Below are 18,899 nucleotides of genomic sequence, written 5' to 3'. Positions count from 1 at the left end.
TAAAACTTTTTAAAAACTCAAAAATAAAGCTGCTTTAAGCTAATTTAGCTTTATTTATAATGTTATTAATATAAATTACATTTCGTCTTTTATAAATTAAATAGGCATTTTATTCTAGTTAATTAGGAGGGAAAAATGGAGAAAAAATATGAAATAATAAGTTTAATTAATAATTAATAAAATTAACAAAGAATGAAAAAATAACAAATCATAATAAAAAGAAAAAGGAAAATAAATCAAATAAATTAAAAGATTTTTAATGTTTTAAATTAACTTTTATAATTAAAAATATTGCAATCCAAAATTAATAAACTGCTTTTATTAAGTGTAAGTTTTAATAGCAAAAAATGAAGAAAAAATATCAAATAATAAAAAATTAAAAATTGAAATGAAAATTAAGTTAAAATAGCTAAAAATTTTTGTTTTTGAAAATCAAAAATAATGATGATAATTTCTTTTATAAAAATTATTTATTTAAATAAATTGAAAATTAAATGTACAAAAATTATTAATAATAATAAAAGTAATTTTTTTAATTAATTATACTTCAGATCAATATGAAGAACCTAATGAGATAAAAGTGAAGAGTTTAAAAACTTTTTTTATTAATTTATATAAATTTAAAGGATATTAATAAAAAAATTAATAATTACTTCTTCTAATTAGTTATATTTTTTAATCTATTATATCATTTATTATTTTTTTCAAAAATATTGAATAGGAATTTATGAAATTTAATTAATTTTAAATGGATAAAAAAAACAAATAAATATAATAATTAATTAATTATCAAATATTAATTTATATATTTGGTTTTATGAAGAGATATCACAGAAAAATTAATTTAACAATTTCTATTTAAATTTAATATTTGTATTTAAAACATATACTTAAATATATAGTAGGAATTAGAGATGGCCAGTTATTTATTTAGTCATTTTTGAAAAAAATCCAGTTGTTAAGTACCAAAGTTTTTTAAAGGTCACCTTAAAAAATTTTTGTTTTTTAATCCTTTTTTGGTCACCTGTCTATATTCTGTATTTAACCACCTTTACCAAGTCACTCATTTGGCCACCCATTTAAATCTTATCTCTAAATGATTTGTTCTTTTCAATGAGATAAAAAAGGTTAAAAGTATAATTTTGAACCTTAAGTATTAAAGATTGGGAGTGTATTTAAATTATCTGAAGATCATAAACAAATTATTTTTAGATAGATTTATTGTTTTTTCTAATTAATAAACAAAAGAAAAAAAATCACTCACTAACAAACAACTTTTATTCTTACTTTTTTAATTACAAATTTTAATAATTTATTTTATTAAGAAAAAAAAAAAAAGAAACTAATTGAAAGAAAATAAAGGTAAATAAAAATAGATTTCGTTATAAAATAAAATATATTATTCAAATTAAAAAAATAATAATAATTCTTAATTGTTAAATATTATAATTATTTTTTTTATTAGATTACTAATAATGGAATAGTAACAAGACATTTAGCTTAAATATTAGGCACCTGTATACAAATTTCAAAGAATTTTTGAGTAAAACTAATAGAAACATAAGGAGAGTATGTTTGATACAAAGGATCTAATATCGATTTATAATGAGCTTCAAAAGAAAGAGATATACTTAACATCATTCATTTCATAAGGTAGTTTTGGATGTGTTTTTGAGGCTAAGTACAAAGAAGAAATAGTAGCTGTCAAATGTAGCAGAGTTAATTTAGAAAAAATCAAAGAAGAAGAAGATATCCTGATATTATTAAAGGATACTCCTTATGTTTTTAAATCTATCGAAAATTTTTTAAATGAAACAAAATCGATATACTATCAGATTACTAAAAGATATTTGTGTAAAAATTCATATTTATTTATTTCATATCTATCTTTAAAAAATATTAATTTTTAGGTAGTTTGAAAGACATAATGAAAAACTTCTTTTATTAGAAAAAAATAACACTACCACTCAACTAAATAATTGGTTTTGCTATTCAAATGTCAACAGTCTTTTAAAAAATTTAGGAAAAAAATTTAATTCATTCTGATGTTAAACCAGAGAATATCCTTTACGATAGCTAAGAAAAATGCTTTATTCTATGTAAATTAATTTTTAATGTTATTTCAAATTTTATTTAATTTTTAAACCATTTGATTAAGAAATCTTTCAAACAAACAAATAAAATATATTGTAAGTTAATTTAATCTTTCCCCCTTCTAAAAATCTGATTAAAATAGATAATAATTTAAAAGAATTATAAAAGACTTAATTGTATTCAAAATATTTATTTATTATTAAACTTTAACTAAAATAACCTAAAATTAAACAAAAAAAAATTTTATTTTTTGACTATTTTAACATTTTTTTCATTTTAAAACCTTTTGAATTGCTTAAAATTAATGAAGCATTATTTTAATTTAAACGTTTCAAAATTATTTTTTGTTTTTGTTTTTAGTTTATCTAATAATTAAATAATTTCGCAATTTTAAATTAATTAACTTGGGATATGAATTTAATATGAATTTCTAAGGTTTAATTAATCTTAAGTTAATTATTTATTTTTAGAGAATCTATTGTTTGATTAACTTAAGTTAACAGTGTGTTAAGATAAAATATAGATAGAACTTCAATAATCTTATTATAGACTTAAGCCTTTCTAAAGTAATAATATGGCTTTATTATTTTTGGAAAAGTTTTTTTTTTTAAATTATATTTTTCAGTTGTCAGAATTTTTATAATAGATTATTTTGAAAAGTGAGTGAGAATGAGTGAACTTACATATTTAATTAAAAGAGTTATTAAGCTCGATTAGCTCAGCTGGTTAGAGCATGCGGCTGTTAACCGCAAGGTCGTAGGTTCGATCCCTACATCGAGCGCTTTTTTTTTATTATAAAACTAAGTGATGTATGTTCTTTTATCAAAACTATAAATTTTATATTCTAAATAAAAATGAGTAATTTGATTGAAATATATGATTATTTTATAAATAAATTATTTTATGTATTCATTAAATAAAATTTGTTTATTTATCAATTGATTATTTGATAAAAAATATTTCGATTAGCAAGCATAATAGATACAATTATTTAATTTTATTGTTTAAAAACAAATCTTTTATTTTATAATTCTTATTTTCAATAAAAAGTATTTTTTAATATTTTATTTTTTAGATCTTTAAACTAGGAAATAAATATAAAAAAGATATTTTATAATTGAATTAATTTAATTATTTAATCTTAATTTTTAAGTGAAATTTATTTCTGTGTCTTTTTTATTATAAAAAAATTCTCAAAATCTGAAATTTCTTTCTTCCTTATTTCTATTTTTAGTTAATATAAAAAATGTACATAGAATTTTATAATTTGTTCTTTAATAATTATTTTTACTATTTTATTTAAAATAAAATTTACTTTAAATGCAAATAAACTATTTTTTCAATGAACAATTCAAATAAAGATGATAAAATTACAATGCATTTACTGAGCTTTTCTAAATAGTTATTTTTCTTTATTAATATTTTATATCATTTCTTATTTTAAATGGTTAGAAATAGAGCAATTTAAAATGATTATTTATTATCAAATAAAGCTTTTCCTTTTCATATTTAAATTATTTAATTGATATTTCAAATTATAAATAAATAAATAATCAATTAATTACTTATTTAGCTTATCCTGTGAAGTATTGCTTTTCTTCGCCAAAAAAATTGCAAACAGAAAATAATATCAAAAGTTTTTAAAAAAAATTAAATGATTAAGTTTTTTACATTATGGAAAAGTAAGCAACAGTTTAAATTTAATGCGGTTATTATGAAAGATGTCCATTAGTTTTTTATAAAAGTAATAAAAATATTTTTAGAAATTTGAAGTATTTACTTTATATTGTATCATTTAGATTATTGGCAATTATTATAAAATATGGTAAATAGATATTTATATTACTTCTTTATTCGAATCTACAAATGACTTTGAGCAAACTAACATTTGAAAATAAAAAAGTTGAATACCAATAAAATGTAGTGATAGATTAAAATTTAAATATAATCTTAAATGTTTAACTTCAACATAGATTATTAGGTAATTTTTTGTTTTGTTACTAATGCTTCCTAGCTAGATAACAAATTGATTAATTAGCTCGTTAACTAAACAATCAACTAACTAATTAATTTATAAAAATATATGTACTTTTTATTATTAAATAATAGCAAATTGAAAAAGATATAAATATATATATTTAAAATAAACAATCAATCTTATTATTTTTAACATGAATAATCCAGAGAATTTACAAAAAATTTAGAGGAAACAAAAATTTTTTCATTATTATTTAAAAATAAATAAACTGCTTAATTTTTTTTTTGGTAATTTGTCAAATTGATATTCTTAGAAAGATTAGAATCTATTATAAATGAGTAAAATAAGATAGTTAAATGATGAGAAGGAAAAACTAGATATTATTTATTTTTGTTTAAAAAGACTTTTAAATTTAATAAAAATGAAGTAAATAAGTAAATAAAATGCACATGTAAGTAGAGGTGGTATAAACATGTTTGTAATTGAAGAATATAGAATAGTGAATAAAAGTAATATCTTTAAAAAGTGAGAGATATATTATTATCATTAATATTGATTATAGTTTTTTAAAGCTAATTAATAAAAAGTCTTTTTTGATCGATGCTGTTTTTATTGATTTAAAAGGTACTCTCGGAAAGCTGTCTAAATGAAATATTTTGTTTTTTTTAAATTCCAAATCTTTTTTTCATTTAGGATAGGTCATGTGGTGGTAATCACCAGCTCTTTCGAGTTCGTGTTCTCTATACTTTTATTTTCTATTAAAAGTAGAAGTGCACATAGCTCTAGGATCATCAGGATGCATGTAACCCTAAATACCTCTCATTCTGTTGTAGGCGAAATCGTGAGGGAGCCAAGTCCAATCACCATATTGAATACCATAAATTTCTTCTAAGACAGCAGAGGCGATGTAATCTCTCATTCTCAAACGGGAGTATTCATCATTTTTCAAGGGAGTAGATATCCAGTAATAGGGTAACATGTATGTGTAGATTTCATGAATACAATAGATACCGCAGAGCAATGTGATCCATTGAGCGAAGGCACCATCGGAGTTGAGGGTGTTTTCTTAGAAATCTCTGTACATTTCATAGGTGCTGTAGAAAGGGAAACCATGAGATGAGTCAACTTTAGGATACATACCAACCCAGTTAGCAAGGTCAGGGTGATCAACAAAAGTTTCATACATTACCTGTTATCTTGCATAATAGAATCTCATGCCCCAGGTTCTTCTGGCTAATCTCAATGCATCATATCTTTCTTCACCAACAGCCTTATTGAGCATTTTGGTGAACCACCAAATACCATTTTTATGCCAGTTATTTTTCACAGCAAAAATAGTTCCGTTCATTTTTTTTGTTTGGATGGGAAAATTTTTTTTGAGATAAAGTTTAATAAGTATTATAAAAAATTGTAAAGATAGATTTTGAAAAGCTTGTTATGAACTCGACTCCTGCTGGGAAATTTTGTTTGTTCAAGTGTTATTTTTATAACTTTTATAATAAATTTAGAATTTCAATTATAATACTCTAATTACACTTTTTATTTAATCAAAATCATTTAAACACTTTTCTGATCTAATCAATTCATCGTTTTTCCTGATTTCGTAGTACTATTAAAAAACTCACTTTTCATTTGATTGTAAATTAAATTAATTAATTAATCATTATAATTATTCCAAAATTGTTCCTCAGTTCTTTATTTTTTTTATTGGATATTTCTAAACGTAAAATAATTTTTTTAAATTCTCAAAGAGGCAAAAAAAAATAAACTAACTAACGGTTAAAGTACTAAGATTAACTTTTAAATGAACAATTTTTATTTAATTTTATTTTATGGATTTTCATAGAATTTATCAAAAATCCTTTATTTTTTTCGAGATATTTTCCATTTAATTAAATTAATTAATTTTGTTATTATTTGCATTTTACATTTTTTAAGGATAAAATTTTAATTAAATATAAAAGCAAGTACTATTACTAATTTCTATTTATTCATACCTTTATCAATCATTTATTTCGGAGAACAATTAAAGTTAATGTTTATGCTATACATTTCCGCAATTACATTTCTTTAACAAATAAGTAAATCTAAATTAATCTTTCCTAATTCTTTTCAATATTTTGTAATTTTCTGAATAATTTACAAATACTAAATTAGAATTAAAAAAAAAATTATACAGAATTTTTATCTCAAGATTTTTAAATGATGGTTTCATAATGAATTTTAACTCCTTTCAAAAAATTTAAAATAGATAAATGTGTCTATCTATCTAACAATTCAAATACTCAAGCAGATATTTATTCTTAAAAATCAGATATATTTAATCAAATAAATTGAATAAGCTAAATAAGAAGAAAAGGATATTCTATATTTTATTTACTTATTCGTGTTATTATTCCTTTTAAAAAAATTTAAATCAACTAAATATTTTCTAATCCAAAAAAGTATAAAATTTAAGTTAAATCAAGATTGTTTTATTAAAAAATTATTTTACTTTATTTTTTTTTATTATTTAATACCAAAATATTTAGAATCAACCTTATCATAAGATTTAACAATCCTTAATTCTTTTTAAAAAATTTATTTTATAATAGAATAGCATTTGATATTTTTGATTTCTCTCAAAATATTTTGCAATTAACTTTAATTGATTTTAAAAATAATTGTAATAATTAGAATTATTATGCATATAAATTCTACTTTAAAAATATATTAAAAATTATTAACTCTTTGAATTATTTAAATTGATTTTTTTTAATTGTTTTTGGTATCCTACTAATAAATAAAATGTAAAATTAAATTGTTGAAATATAATTTGTTAAAAATAAATCAAATTAATTTATATAAACAGAAATAAATCAAAAGTATTTTAAATTTTGAAATAGGTAGATATTTCAATATTTATGTTTTGCTTATGTTTATTATTTCATGAAATGTTAAAAATTATAATAAAAATAATGCATAACTCAATGAATTACTTTTCAATAAAGATTTATAAACAAAATTTGCAATAGGTCGTAATTAAATGTTAATTAATTATTAGGTTTTAAATGCTAGCAATTTGACTTTGATGAATGAATGATTGACTGCTTTGGACGGACATTCAATTTTTATTTATTGTATACTGATTAATTATTTTGCAACAAATTAATTACAACGTTAACAAATTAATTTTAAATAGAAGAAAAAGAAGAAGAGAAATAATTAATTAAAGAAAGAAAGAAAGTAGAAATGATTATAGGAAAACTAAAAATTTTTTTATTTATATTTTTTTATATCTCCTTTAGTGTAAAATAGTTTATTTTAACGTTCAAATGTTAAAATATATTTTATTTTTAGGAATAATAGGATTAGCAAATAGAATTTTATTTAAATAAAGATTATAACTAGAAGCATGTCTATACATTTGATGATAATGTTCTAAAAGCCTCTCTAATTAGAGATAAAAATGAGTAAAAGAACAAAGAAAGTATTTGCGAAATTAAGAAATAGAAAATGAAATTAAAAACGCTTTTTAGCGGACTTTTTTCTCTCGAAGAAGATTAAACTAGTTAAAGCACTTCAGAAGAAAGCTAAAAAATTATATTATTCTAAAAATATAAAGATTATTAAATTGTTGTGCGAAAAAATGGCGATATATTAATATTTCAAATAGCTGGCGATAGGCTAACTCTTATTTCTTTTTCTAAAATTAATCAATTGTCTAAACCTGATACTTTAACAATATCATCAGTAATATACTATTTTCTTTCTTTCATTTTTCATTTTTCCAATTAAGTTTATTCCTTTCTAATTATTTTCATAACAAAAATAAAATATTTACAATATACTGCAAAATACTTTGTTTATTATGGCTATTTAAATTTTTTAAAGCATTCCTATTTACAAATTAAGTTTAAAAATAAATTCGTTAGTGTTTACGAAAAATGAATATAATTTTTAAATAGAAATACATTATATGATTATTTTATTTATCTGATTGTAGGTTTTTTTATATGAAGACTTCTTGTATTTTATTTGCGAAAACAAAGATTCTTATTTTTTGAAGGCTTTTTTAATAGTGAATCCAGAGAAAGTTAAAAGCATATATGAATCTCCTGAAAAGCTTTACGATAGATAGCAAAGCTAAAAAATGATGGGATGCAAAATACAAGGCGAATACATTTATACTCTAAGCACTTACTTTTTATTTTAGGTATTTTAAATTGATACATATTATAAAAAGCCTAAGCTTATCAGAAAGATATTTATATGCAACATGTTTTAGCCTCATTACTTTGATTTAGATAATTAAAAAGTATACATGATTGATGAGGAGAAAGGAGTTTTTGAGTTTTCTCTCCATGAAATTCACTAACAAGCAAATAAAACAGAATTCTGTCTAAAAGGAGATAGCCTTTATAATAAGTCAAAGTCAGGACAACTAATAATTAAGCCTTTTAGTGAAGAAAATTATTTTGTAGTTATAGGAAAATAAAGTAACAGAAACTATTTAGCAGAAATACAAAACGATAATGCAATTAGCACAAGCGATGATGAGCCTTTTATTTAAAAAATTTATTTCAACAAGTAGTATATATTTTTCCTTACTCAAGATAACATCCATATCATTTACAGGTAATAAAATTATAAATATTCTAAATTGATATATTTAATTTTATATGAACAAATTTTATGAAAATGAATAAATTAATAATACACATCTTTGAAATATCAAATTGTCTTGCTAAAATTGATTTAATGAATTCTTATTAAAAATTTTAAATATTATTAATAATATAATAGAGGTTTAGATGAGTAGATTGTTAAGCCTTCAGAGAAGTAATACACTTTTGAAGTTATTGGAGTGTAAGATCTACACTTAGATGAAAATAATTACAATAACTTTTATGCTATAACTTAAAATAAAATAATCAACTTTTAAGTTGAAAAGATGAAGCCATAAATCAGCTGTTTTTATAATTAAAGAGCAGAAATCTAAGAAGAAAGGCTTAATAAGTATCTTATTTAGTATGTAAGCAGCTAATGCTCTGATAATTCAACAATGTATTGTAAGTACGAAATGGAAATAAATGCATATATAGGATATACTATCACTCGATCTGATACAGAAGCTTTTTTTATAGGATTGATATTTGGAGTAGTTTTGATCTTAATAATTTTCATTCTTTACTTTTTGAGAGCTAAAAAAAACTAAAAAATTTAGAGTTATAACTCCTTTCATAACGAAATGGTATAAGAAATGGAGTAAAGTGAATAGTCATCTCATAACAAAGTTTGAACTCCTCTAAAATTCTAAAAAAGCAAATTTATCTTTATTTAATTAAAATCAGCAAAAACCACTTACTATCAATTAATTTATTTGTATATTTATTTATTCAAAATTCTTATCTAATATTTAAAAGAATTTGATATATTTTTTATGATCTAATGTATTAATTAAATAAAATCCAAAACCAATAATTTTTTAATTTTGTTTTTAAGAAAATGATTAATTTAAGAATCGAAAAATTAATATATAACAATAAATTATATTTATTTTTGTACAATTTATGATATATTTTGATAGAATATTTATTTTTATATTTCAGTGATATCTTCTAAGAAATAATTAAATAAAACGCTTTTATTTTTTTTAGATGCATTAATTGTTAAAATAGAATAAAATATAGCTAAAAATAATAAATGATTAATAGATAAAACTAATTAATTACTTATTATAACTCCAAAAAATTAATAAATTGTAATAAAATTATATTTATTTTTGTTTCTAAAACAAATGTATGAAATATTTTGATAGAATATTTATTTGCTTATTCGAGTAATATCATCTAAAAAATAATTAAAATAAATCACTTTTATGTTTTGTTCAATGCATTTATTATTTAAAATAGAAAAAACATAGCTAACCAAAATAAATGATTTAAAATAAACTAATTAATTACTTATTAAAACAATGTATGATATATTTAGATAGAAATATTTATTTACTTATTTGAGTAATATTTTATAAAAAATAAGTAAAAAAAAATCACTTTTATCTTTTGTTCAATGCATTGATTGTTCAAATAGTATAAACATAGCTAACTAAAAAAAATGATTAAAATTAAAATCAATTAATTACTTAAACAATATATGATCTATTTTGATAGAATATTTATTTATTTATTTGAGTAATAAATATCATCTAAAAAATAATTAAAATGAATCACTTTTATTTTTTATTAAATGCATTTGTTATTAAAATAGTATAAACATAGCTAACAAAAATAAATGATTAAAAGATAAATCAATTAAATACTTTTTATATATAAAGCAATATTTATTTATTAATATATTATTGTAATCATTATTATGAATATAAATAGAGCGTATAGTAAAAATTTAATTATAATTCAATTTGATAGTAAAATTTGTTTTTATATTGATTGATTTATTTATTTAGAAAATTAATTAAATGCTTTAGAAGTTGCTTAGATTTCTTTTTATTTATTGTTTTATGTAAGATTTAAAGTACAGCTTATAATTTATATGGCTTTCACTCATCTTCTCCTTCATCTTCGCTATCTGAATATAATCTGTTTTTCTTTCTAGTTCCCTATTCTTCTTCAACTTTTATATCTCCGTTATTAGTTAAATCATCATAGTCTTATTCTAGATCCATTTTATTAGCTTCTTCATATTCCATGTCGTCCAACTTAGGAACTATAAAGTGTTTCATAGCTATGATGGTGGATTCATTTTCAGGTCCTTCAGCTTCCCAGAATTCTATACCAAGAGAACCGTCTCTCAAAATCGAAATACTCATTTGTTCGTCGATTGAACAGATGTGGGATAGCTATTTAGCATGAATGTGAGATATTCTAAAGAGTATGTTTTAGACACAGCTTTTATCGTTTTCGTTTTCCTAAGACTCATTATTCTATTGACTTTATTACTCGTCTACGTCAAAGACCTTAACTTCATCATAAACTATTTTAATAGAAGGGTTTTTTAGCTTGAAATAGATAGTTCCAGTTCCTTGTTCTCCTTAGCTCCTGATGTTAAATGACATCTCGAGATCACCTTAATTAGCAGCAGAAATATCAAGCAATTTAGATAAATCCTTGCTCTTAATATTCATCCCAAAGAACTTTTGGTCAACTTCGGGGAAAGGAAGTCTTGAGAAGTTAAGCTTAATTTCTGAACGAGATTGAGTAACGAGACTTTCGCTTTCTGTGCATTTTAACTTGATATATCTATTATCGCCTTCCTTGCTTAAGAAAATATTGACAGTGCAATTCTATTCAGACAACCCACTTACATTTTGAGCAAATTAATTAAAATCTAAAATCTTGCACATGACTTAATTTTATTCCTGTTTACTCTCAAGAACGCTTGTGTTAAGAGTAAAATATTCTGTTCCCATTTAAACTTTGATATTGCAATTACGTAAATTTTTGGAGTCATATTCAGTAATTAATGTGATGAATTAATTTGTTATCATCAAGTAAACCTATTACTAAGGCATCAAGGCTTTCTTCAATTGCTAAACGATCTTTTTGAAAGTGCCAATAATCTTTGGCTTGAGTTCTAAATTCATCCTCATCTCTATAAAAAGCTAGCTTTATCTTTATTTTATTCTTAGTTTAAAAATTCTATTTTTAATATACTTTTCTTCTTTTAAATTGAATTAAATTTTGTATATTTTGATTAATTTTCTTTGTTAATTATTATTATTCTATCAATTATCATAGCATTATTAATATATTAATTACAAAGACTTAAATAAATCTTTTCTATTTTCAAATATTAAACTTAACCGATGAACTCTCATCCAAAAATGCGCCAAATCAAATCAAAGATAAAAGAGTTGAGGTGCTGATAAATTACATAGGCATTCAATTCTTTGTAAATTTGAATTGAACTAAATAAGGAGGCCTTTCTTATTATTATATAAAAATTTCATTCTATTTTTAATAACCAATAAATAAGTGAATGAATTAATAATTTATTATTTTAATAATAAAACCAACAAAAAAATATTAATAAATTAAAAATAAATTTTTCTTTGCATATTTTTCTTTTAATAATTTTCACATTAACTCATTTTTTATGTTTCATACAAAAAAATATTTTTAAATCTAATTCAATCACAATTTAAAATGAAAAATAAAACCTTTTTTTTAATTTTTCAATTTAAATTGTTTTAATATTTTTTTTAAAAGTAAATAAGCTAATTAATTTTGACTAATTTAGAAAATTTTAATAAATCTAATATCATTTGATAAGCAATTCTGAAATAATTCCAAAGAAAAGTGTAGACAAAAAGTTATTCAAGACAATTATTTAACAATTTTTACATTAATTCATATTTTATGCTTTATACAAGAAAATATTAATAAATCTAATTCAATCACAATTTAAAATGAAAAATAAAACCTTTTTATAAATTTATATATTTAAATTGTTTTAATTTTTTTTTTTTTAAAGTAAATGAGCTAATTTTGACAAATTTGGTAAATTTCAATAAATTTAAACTCTTTTGATAAGCAATTCTCAAATAATTCCATAGAAAATTGTAAACAAAAAATTTTTAGACAAATATTTAATAATTTTTACATTAATTCATATTTTATGCTTCATACAAGAAAATATGTTTAAATCTAATTCAATCACAATTTAAAATGAATAATAAAATATTAAAATAAATTTATCGATTTAAATTGTTTTAATAATTTTTTTGAAAAGCAAATGAGCTAATTTTGACTAATTTAGTAAATTTTAATAAATCTAAAATCTTTTGATAAGCAATCCTGAAATAATTCCATAGAAAATTGTAAACAAAAAGTTATCAAAGCAATTATTTAATAATTATTATCAACAAATCAAGATAAAAATTCTAAAATCAAAAATTATTCTATTTAGTTTTAAATATTTATTTTATTACTGAGTAAAAATTAAATGATATTTTCTTTAATCTTTTAATAATAGTAATACCTGTTTTTAAGGTGTTGACATTTGAACTAATTATGAAAATAATCCTATTAAATATTGAATTAGTTAGTTAGGTTTTTTTTTGTTTGAAAAGAATTTTTAATCCATTGAATTATCTAAAAAAATAATAAAATTGATTAATTAGCTTACTTTTTAATTTGGTTTTTTGATAAGCTGAAAAATAAATACAAATACAAAATCATATGAATTTTTAATTGAAAGCAAATATTAACAATTAAATTAAAGAAAAGAAAGATATTGATAATTAATTAATTAATTATTTATTCATTTATTGATTGATTAATTGAGTAAAATTTAATAAAAATAATACAAAATTTAATTTTTTATATTAATTTTAATAGCTGGTTTATCAAATTACTATTAGAAAGAAAGTTAAAAGCATAACAATTCATATACAAAAATGAATGAAGACACAGTTATAGATAAGCAAACATTAATTGATTACTTTGATTAGTTTATTTAGCATGCAATTTTAAAGGAGCTGAAAGAGCAGTAGTTAGAAAAAATATCAAATGAATGGAGTTATTTTAAATAACTTTTAGAAAAGCTTTAGTAAGATCCTTAACGAATTCCTATTTATCTTGACATACTCAAGAAATCTAAGGAGACTTAGGGAGGAATCTAATTAGTTTCTAGCAGCAGCAATAATCATCAGTCTTAAACATAGCTATCCAGATAACCGAGTGATAAATTACCTTAGTAGTATTTATAAGGTAATTAATTCTTTTTTAATCTTAATGAATAAATACCTCCTTAGTTAATCGATTAGCTTTACAAATTAGAGCAATGAAAATTAAAAACAGAAAATGTTAAATTGTTAGCTAAGAAAATTAATTGATATTCAAATTAAATTCTTTGTTAAAATCAATTTAATCTAATATATTATTTATATTTGTGTTTATAAAAAATATGGATTATTTTTTTGCTATAAAAAATAGGCTAAAATAGCAGTAATAATTAGCAAACTACTTCAGCAGTTTAAGTATAATCACCACTTCTTAATAGTAACAGTTCAAATTTAGTAGGTAAATGACAAATTTATTTTATTTATAGCAAATCGCTTTAAATAAATAAAAATGAATTTAATTATTTTCTAGAAAACAATATATCATAGTTTTTTTGATAATTTAATTAGGGAAGAGGGACACAGAATAAATAACTCAAAGTAAAGAATAAATTTAAAATAAGTATTAGAATCAGCTCTCAGCACAGCTTGCTAATTATAGTAATAAACTAGGCTAATAGTAGCAAGTGTTATAATCGCTGAGTAATTAGTAAAGCAACTAAATACCTGAATTAGTTTAATAAGCTAGTAATCCGTTAGGCTTTTAATAAACTAATTAAGCCAGCAATTAAATAAAGTAAGAAAACCAACAAGTAAAAAGAAAGGAATCCACTGACATTCATCCTAACAATCTCTTTTAAAATATCTCTGGCACATCATAAACAAACACAGTTTCAACTAATTCAAAGCATTCAACTGAACAAAACACATAAACTCAACAACAACAGTAGCAAGCTCAAGCTCTTTTTTTGAGTAAAGACAGGTCTTCTAATTCAAATTTAAGCTCATTTAACTCAGGTGACTAACAAAATTCGTTCCAATCATTTTCACAGGAATAGTAGATTGCATAATAAAATTATTAAAAATCAATAAACACAACACCCGTAAAGATAGAACCAAAATCGATTTTTGAGGTAATCTAGTTATTTGAAAAACTATAAAAACTATTCATTTTTCTAAATATTAAAAGAAAAATAAAATCTGTTTTTATTTTAAACTATAATCATAAATATTACTTTTACATTTATAACTGAGATGCTAAGTTTAAATGTTGTTTAACATTTTATATTAATTTTTATTTTTGATAATAATTAGGAGCAAAAGAATAAATTCAGATTCCAAAGAGATAAGATAAAATCAAAAGTTAAGAGCATACTCAATTTGTTTAGAGAAAATAATATATATTTAAAGTAATCATATTTATTTATTTATTCATAAATTTATTGCAAAAACTAAATATTAAGTTAATTTATTTGTTTTGTTTTAATATAGTAAAGAAGATATTAATGAAAATACAGAGAATTTAGATCTAAATACAATGATTTTAAATCAATAAAAATAAAATGGACCATCTAGCATAGGTTTAAAAAAGCAATAAAGTGACGGCTCTAGCATTTCAAAAACTAATAATATTGCAAATATATAAAGTCCGGATATAAATTTAATTACAAGCAGCAAAACAAATTTAAAAATAGATCAAATACCATAGCTTTCATAAATGTAAAACCAGAATTTAATAAGAAATAATAGCAGTAATAATGTAAACTCGCAATCAATATCTAACACTAATAATCCTATTTTAACTTACTCCAACTCTACAAACAGCATAGTTAACTAAGAATCTTTTTAAAATTAATAGAGCACCTCTCAGCCAACCTCTTCTAATTTTAATCATTAAAACACAAATTCAAAAGGAGCAAATTTATCCCATTTCAGTAATTAAAATAACAACAATAATATATATCAAAGTAATAATTTCAACAACAGCAACAACAACAATAATAATAACAATTAACAACAAATGTCTAACAGTAAAAGAAATGTGTTTACACAATAAATAAATATAAACTCTTAAAATTAATAATAATAAACCCAAATATCTAATTAATTGTTTTCAAATAACTGATATTTCTATATTAAAAATGTATATAATTTATTCTGATTTTATTATTTATTTCCTTGTCAAAATTTTATTATTCAATTAAATCTCCAATTATTTTAATTTTTAACATTATTCTTTTTTCAGACATCAAATTTACTGTAAAAGCCGAGTGGCGCAATGGTAGCGCAGCAGACTTCTAATCTGAAGGTTGTGGGTTCGAGTCCCACCTTGGTTGCCATTTTTATTTTTGAAATTTATGTAAATAGTTAAAAATTATTTTAAACTATTTACAATTAATTTCAATTCAAAATTTATTTTTGCTTAAAATTATTTTAGGTTTTTCAAAATTTAAATTTGCTTAATCAAACCATTCATTTAAATTAATATTAACTTCAATTAATACCTTTGGTTATTTTGAGTATCATTTTATTTTATTTTTTTAAAAATATTTCACGTTTTATTAATAAATCATAAAATATTTTAATACTTTTTTAACATTAATTTAATTTAAATTTTAGAAATTTGATATTTTAGATAGAAGAAACATATTGAACAAAAATTTGTTAATTTAATAGAAGTATTCTTATTGTAAAGCCGAGTGGCGCAATGGTAGCGCAGCAGACTTCTAATCTGAAGGTTGTGGGTTCGAGTCCCACCTTGGTTGCCATTTTTTTAGTTAAGTTTATAAAAAAAACTTATTAGATTAAGAACATTCCAAAAATAGCAATTTATTATTTATATTTTAAATATTTTCAGTCGATTATTGGCTATAAATCTTAAATTAATCGTAAAGCCGAGTGGCGCAATGGTAGCGCAGCAGACTTCTAATCTGAAGGTTGTGGGTTCGAGTCCCACCTTGGTTGCCATTTTTATTATTATTTTTTAATTAAATCACAGTAAATTACAACAACATAAAAGGCATTTAATTTTTGAAAAAATTTGCATGATCTTTTGCTTTTTTCTATAATTTATCGTAAAGCCGAGTGGCGCAATGGTAGCGCAGCAGACTTCTAATCTGAAGGTTGTGGGTTCGAGTCCCACCTTGGTTGCCATTTTTTAAAAATAATTTAATTTATTTTTAATAATAAAAAAAAAATATTGGCAACTGTGAGATTCGAACTCACGCGGATTACATCCAGGCGATCTTAAGTCGTCCCCCTTAACCAACTCGGGCAAATTGCCTTGATAGAATATTAAGGTATTTAGAACCTTAAATAAAATAAATTAAAAGTTTATTTTATTATAATGCTAAAATAATATGATCAAATAATTTTTATTTGCATTTAACTTTGATCTACTTAAAAAATAGTTAATATATCTTAATTAAACTAACATTTTCAATTTACTGGTTTTATAATTTTGAAACAAAAGTAGTTTTAATATTTTTTAGAATTAGAAATTATTAATAAAAATTATGTCATTTTTTTACTTTTTGAAATCACGATGAAAAAATAAACTTTAGTCAGTAAATAAAAGTAAAATAAGCAAAAAAAAAAATTTAAATTTAATTGGTAGATAATTCTAATTTAAATAGATTGAAGATATTACATTACACAAAAAAGATTACAACATTGAAAGAATTCTTTATACAAATAAGAATAGAAATATAAAATTTGAAATAAGCACCCTACTTCCTACTTGGCAAATATTTAATTTTTAAAAATTTTCTTATAATTTAACATAAGAATTTTCATTTAATAAAAAACTAAAATTTTAAGGGGATTGGGGTTTAATATTTTGAAAGTTGCTGTATATTTATTAGAATTTATTTTATTTAATTTTTAAGACTAGACTAGTTTTTTAATTAATTTATTAACTCACTCACAAAAAAATATATGTTAGAAATTAGCAGTAGTAAAATTCAACAAAACATAAAAAATATTTTTTGTATCATTTTTAAAATATTTTTCTATTTTAATATTTCAGATAAATTAATATATTTTTTTGTCTTTTTAATATATTTCACCATTCAAAGAGTACTCAGTAGTATGAATAATCATTACCTTTTTAAAAAATTATTAAAGACTTTTTCAAAAAAATGAAAATTTAAGAATTTTACTTGTTGACTTCTTTATATAGCGATTCTTAGATTATTAATTACTTTCACCAATATCTTATTTTTAATAATTATTAAATAAATAAAAATTTAATCAATTATTGAAAGAATTAAAAACATTGAAATATAGATATCAATTATATCTTTTATATTTATTTAATAAAATTTAATTAATTAAAAATACCATAAATAAAGATGTAATTCAGTAATATTTTGGCATTTTTCCAGACTCTTTGAAATGCTTTGAGCTCCTTCATCTGATAATTTATTATCACTAAATAAAAGATATATTTAATTTCATATCAGTAAATGTGTAAGTGAAATTTTAAATTAAGTTCATAAAATAATATTTCATTTTTTAATTATTTTCTCTATTAAATTTCAAAATATTTACCACAAATAAAGAATTAAAAATTTAATCAATTATTGAAAGAATTAAAAATATTGAAATTTAGATATCAATTATATCTTTTATATTTATTTAATAAAATTTAATTAATTAAAAATACCTTAAATTAAGATGTAATTTTGTAATATTTTGACATTTTTCCATACTCTTTGAAAAGATTTGAGCTCCTTCATCTGATAATTCATTATCACTAAATAAAAGATATATTTTATTTTATAGCAGTAAATGTGTAAGCGAAATTTTAAATTAAGTTCATAAAATAATATTTCATTTTTTAATTATTTTCTCTATTAAATTTCAAAATATTTACCACAAATAAAGAATTAAAAATTTAATCAATTATTGAAAGAATTAAAAACATTGAAATTTAGATATCAATTATATCTTTTATATTTATTTAATAAAATTTAATTAATTAAAAATACCTTAAAACAAGATGTAATTCAGTAATACTTTGGTATTTTTCCAGACTCTTTGAAATGCTTTGAGCTCCTTGGTCTTTTAAATAATTGTGACTAAATAAAAGATATATTTAATTTCATAGCAGTAAATGTGTAAGTGAAATTTTAAATTAAGTTCATAAAATAATATTTCGTTTTTTAATTATTTTCTCTATTAAATTTCAAAATATTTACCACAAATAAAGAATTAAAAATTTAATCAATTATTGAAAGAATTAAAAACATTGAAATATAGACA

General features: G+C 20.7%; 6 protein-coding genes across 6 annotated transcripts; 3 read left to right on the top strand and 3 right to left on the bottom strand. All coding sequences in view use genetic code 6, as the record gives it.

Annotated features, from left to right (window-relative positions):
* Positions 1-1,475: 1,475 nt before the first annotated feature.
* TTHERM_01230130 (kinase domain protein) lies at positions 1,476-1,919 on the top strand (the record flags this gene model as incomplete). Its single annotated transcript, XM_001029929.2, has 2 exons — positions 1,476-1,854; positions 1,915-1,919. The coding sequence occupies 2 exons, from the start codon at positions 1,476-1,478 to the stop codon at positions 1,917-1,919; spliced, it is 384 nt and encodes a 127-aa protein (XP_001029929.2).
* Positions 1,920-4,757: 2,838 nt separating this feature from the next.
* TTHERM_01230120 (hypothetical protein) lies at positions 4,758-5,420 on the bottom strand (the record flags this gene model as incomplete). The annotated part of the gene is made up of 1 exon (XM_001029928.3): positions 4,758-5,420. The coding sequence occupies one exon, from the start codon at positions 5,418-5,420 to the stop codon at positions 4,758-4,760; it is 663 nt and encodes a 220-aa protein (XP_001029928.1).
* A 1,730-nt stretch (positions 5,421-7,150) lies between these two features.
* Positions 7,151-9,353, top strand: TTHERM_01230110 (transmembrane protein, putative; the record flags this gene model as incomplete). The annotated part of the gene is made up of 3 exons (XM_001029927.2): positions 7,151-7,804; positions 8,058-8,689; positions 8,858-9,353. 3 exons carry the CDS (start codon positions 7,151-7,153, stop codon positions 9,351-9,353), a joined length of 1,782 nt encoding a protein of 593 aa, XP_001029927.2.
* A 1,257-nt stretch (positions 9,354-10,610) lies between these two features.
* TTHERM_01230100 (hypothetical protein) lies at positions 10,611-11,660 on the bottom strand (the record flags this gene model as incomplete). Its single annotated transcript, XM_001029926.1, has 1 exon — positions 10,611-11,660. One exon carries the CDS (start codon positions 11,658-11,660, stop codon positions 10,611-10,613), a length of 1,050 nt encoding a protein of 349 aa, XP_001029926.1.
* Positions 11,661-13,361: 1,701 nt separating this feature from the next.
* Positions 13,362-15,759, top strand: TTHERM_01230030 (hypothetical protein; the record flags this gene model as incomplete). The annotated part of the gene is made up of 5 exons (XM_001029924.2): positions 13,362-13,782; positions 14,008-14,094; positions 14,205-14,767; positions 14,949-15,043; positions 15,126-15,759. The coding sequence occupies exons 1-5, from the start codon at positions 13,470-13,472 to the stop codon at positions 15,757-15,759; spliced, it is 1,692 nt and encodes a 563-aa protein (XP_001029924.2). The 5' UTR covers positions 13,362-13,469.
* Positions 15,760-17,528: 1,769 nt separating this feature from the next.
* Positions 17,529-18,715, bottom strand: TTHERM_001230029 (hypothetical protein; the record flags this gene model as incomplete). The annotated part of the gene is made up of 5 exons (XM_012799104.1): positions 17,529-17,738; positions 17,795-17,848; positions 17,976-18,065; positions 18,301-18,390; positions 18,626-18,715. Coding segments are annotated over 5 exons (345 nt in total), but the record flags the coding sequence as incomplete, so codon positions are not given.
* Positions 18,716-18,899: the final 184 nt, after the last annotated feature.

This window comes from Tetrahymena thermophila (assembly GCF_000189635.1).
Source record: "Tetrahymena thermophila SB210 genomic scaffold scf_8254513, whole genome shotgun sequence".
In the NCBI taxonomy this organism is placed as follows: Eukaryota; Ciliophora; class Oligohymenophorea; order Hymenostomatida; family Tetrahymenidae; genus Tetrahymena; species Tetrahymena thermophila.
Note: the sequence above shows the minus strand (reverse complement) of the source record. Positions and strands in the feature narration are given on the sequence as shown.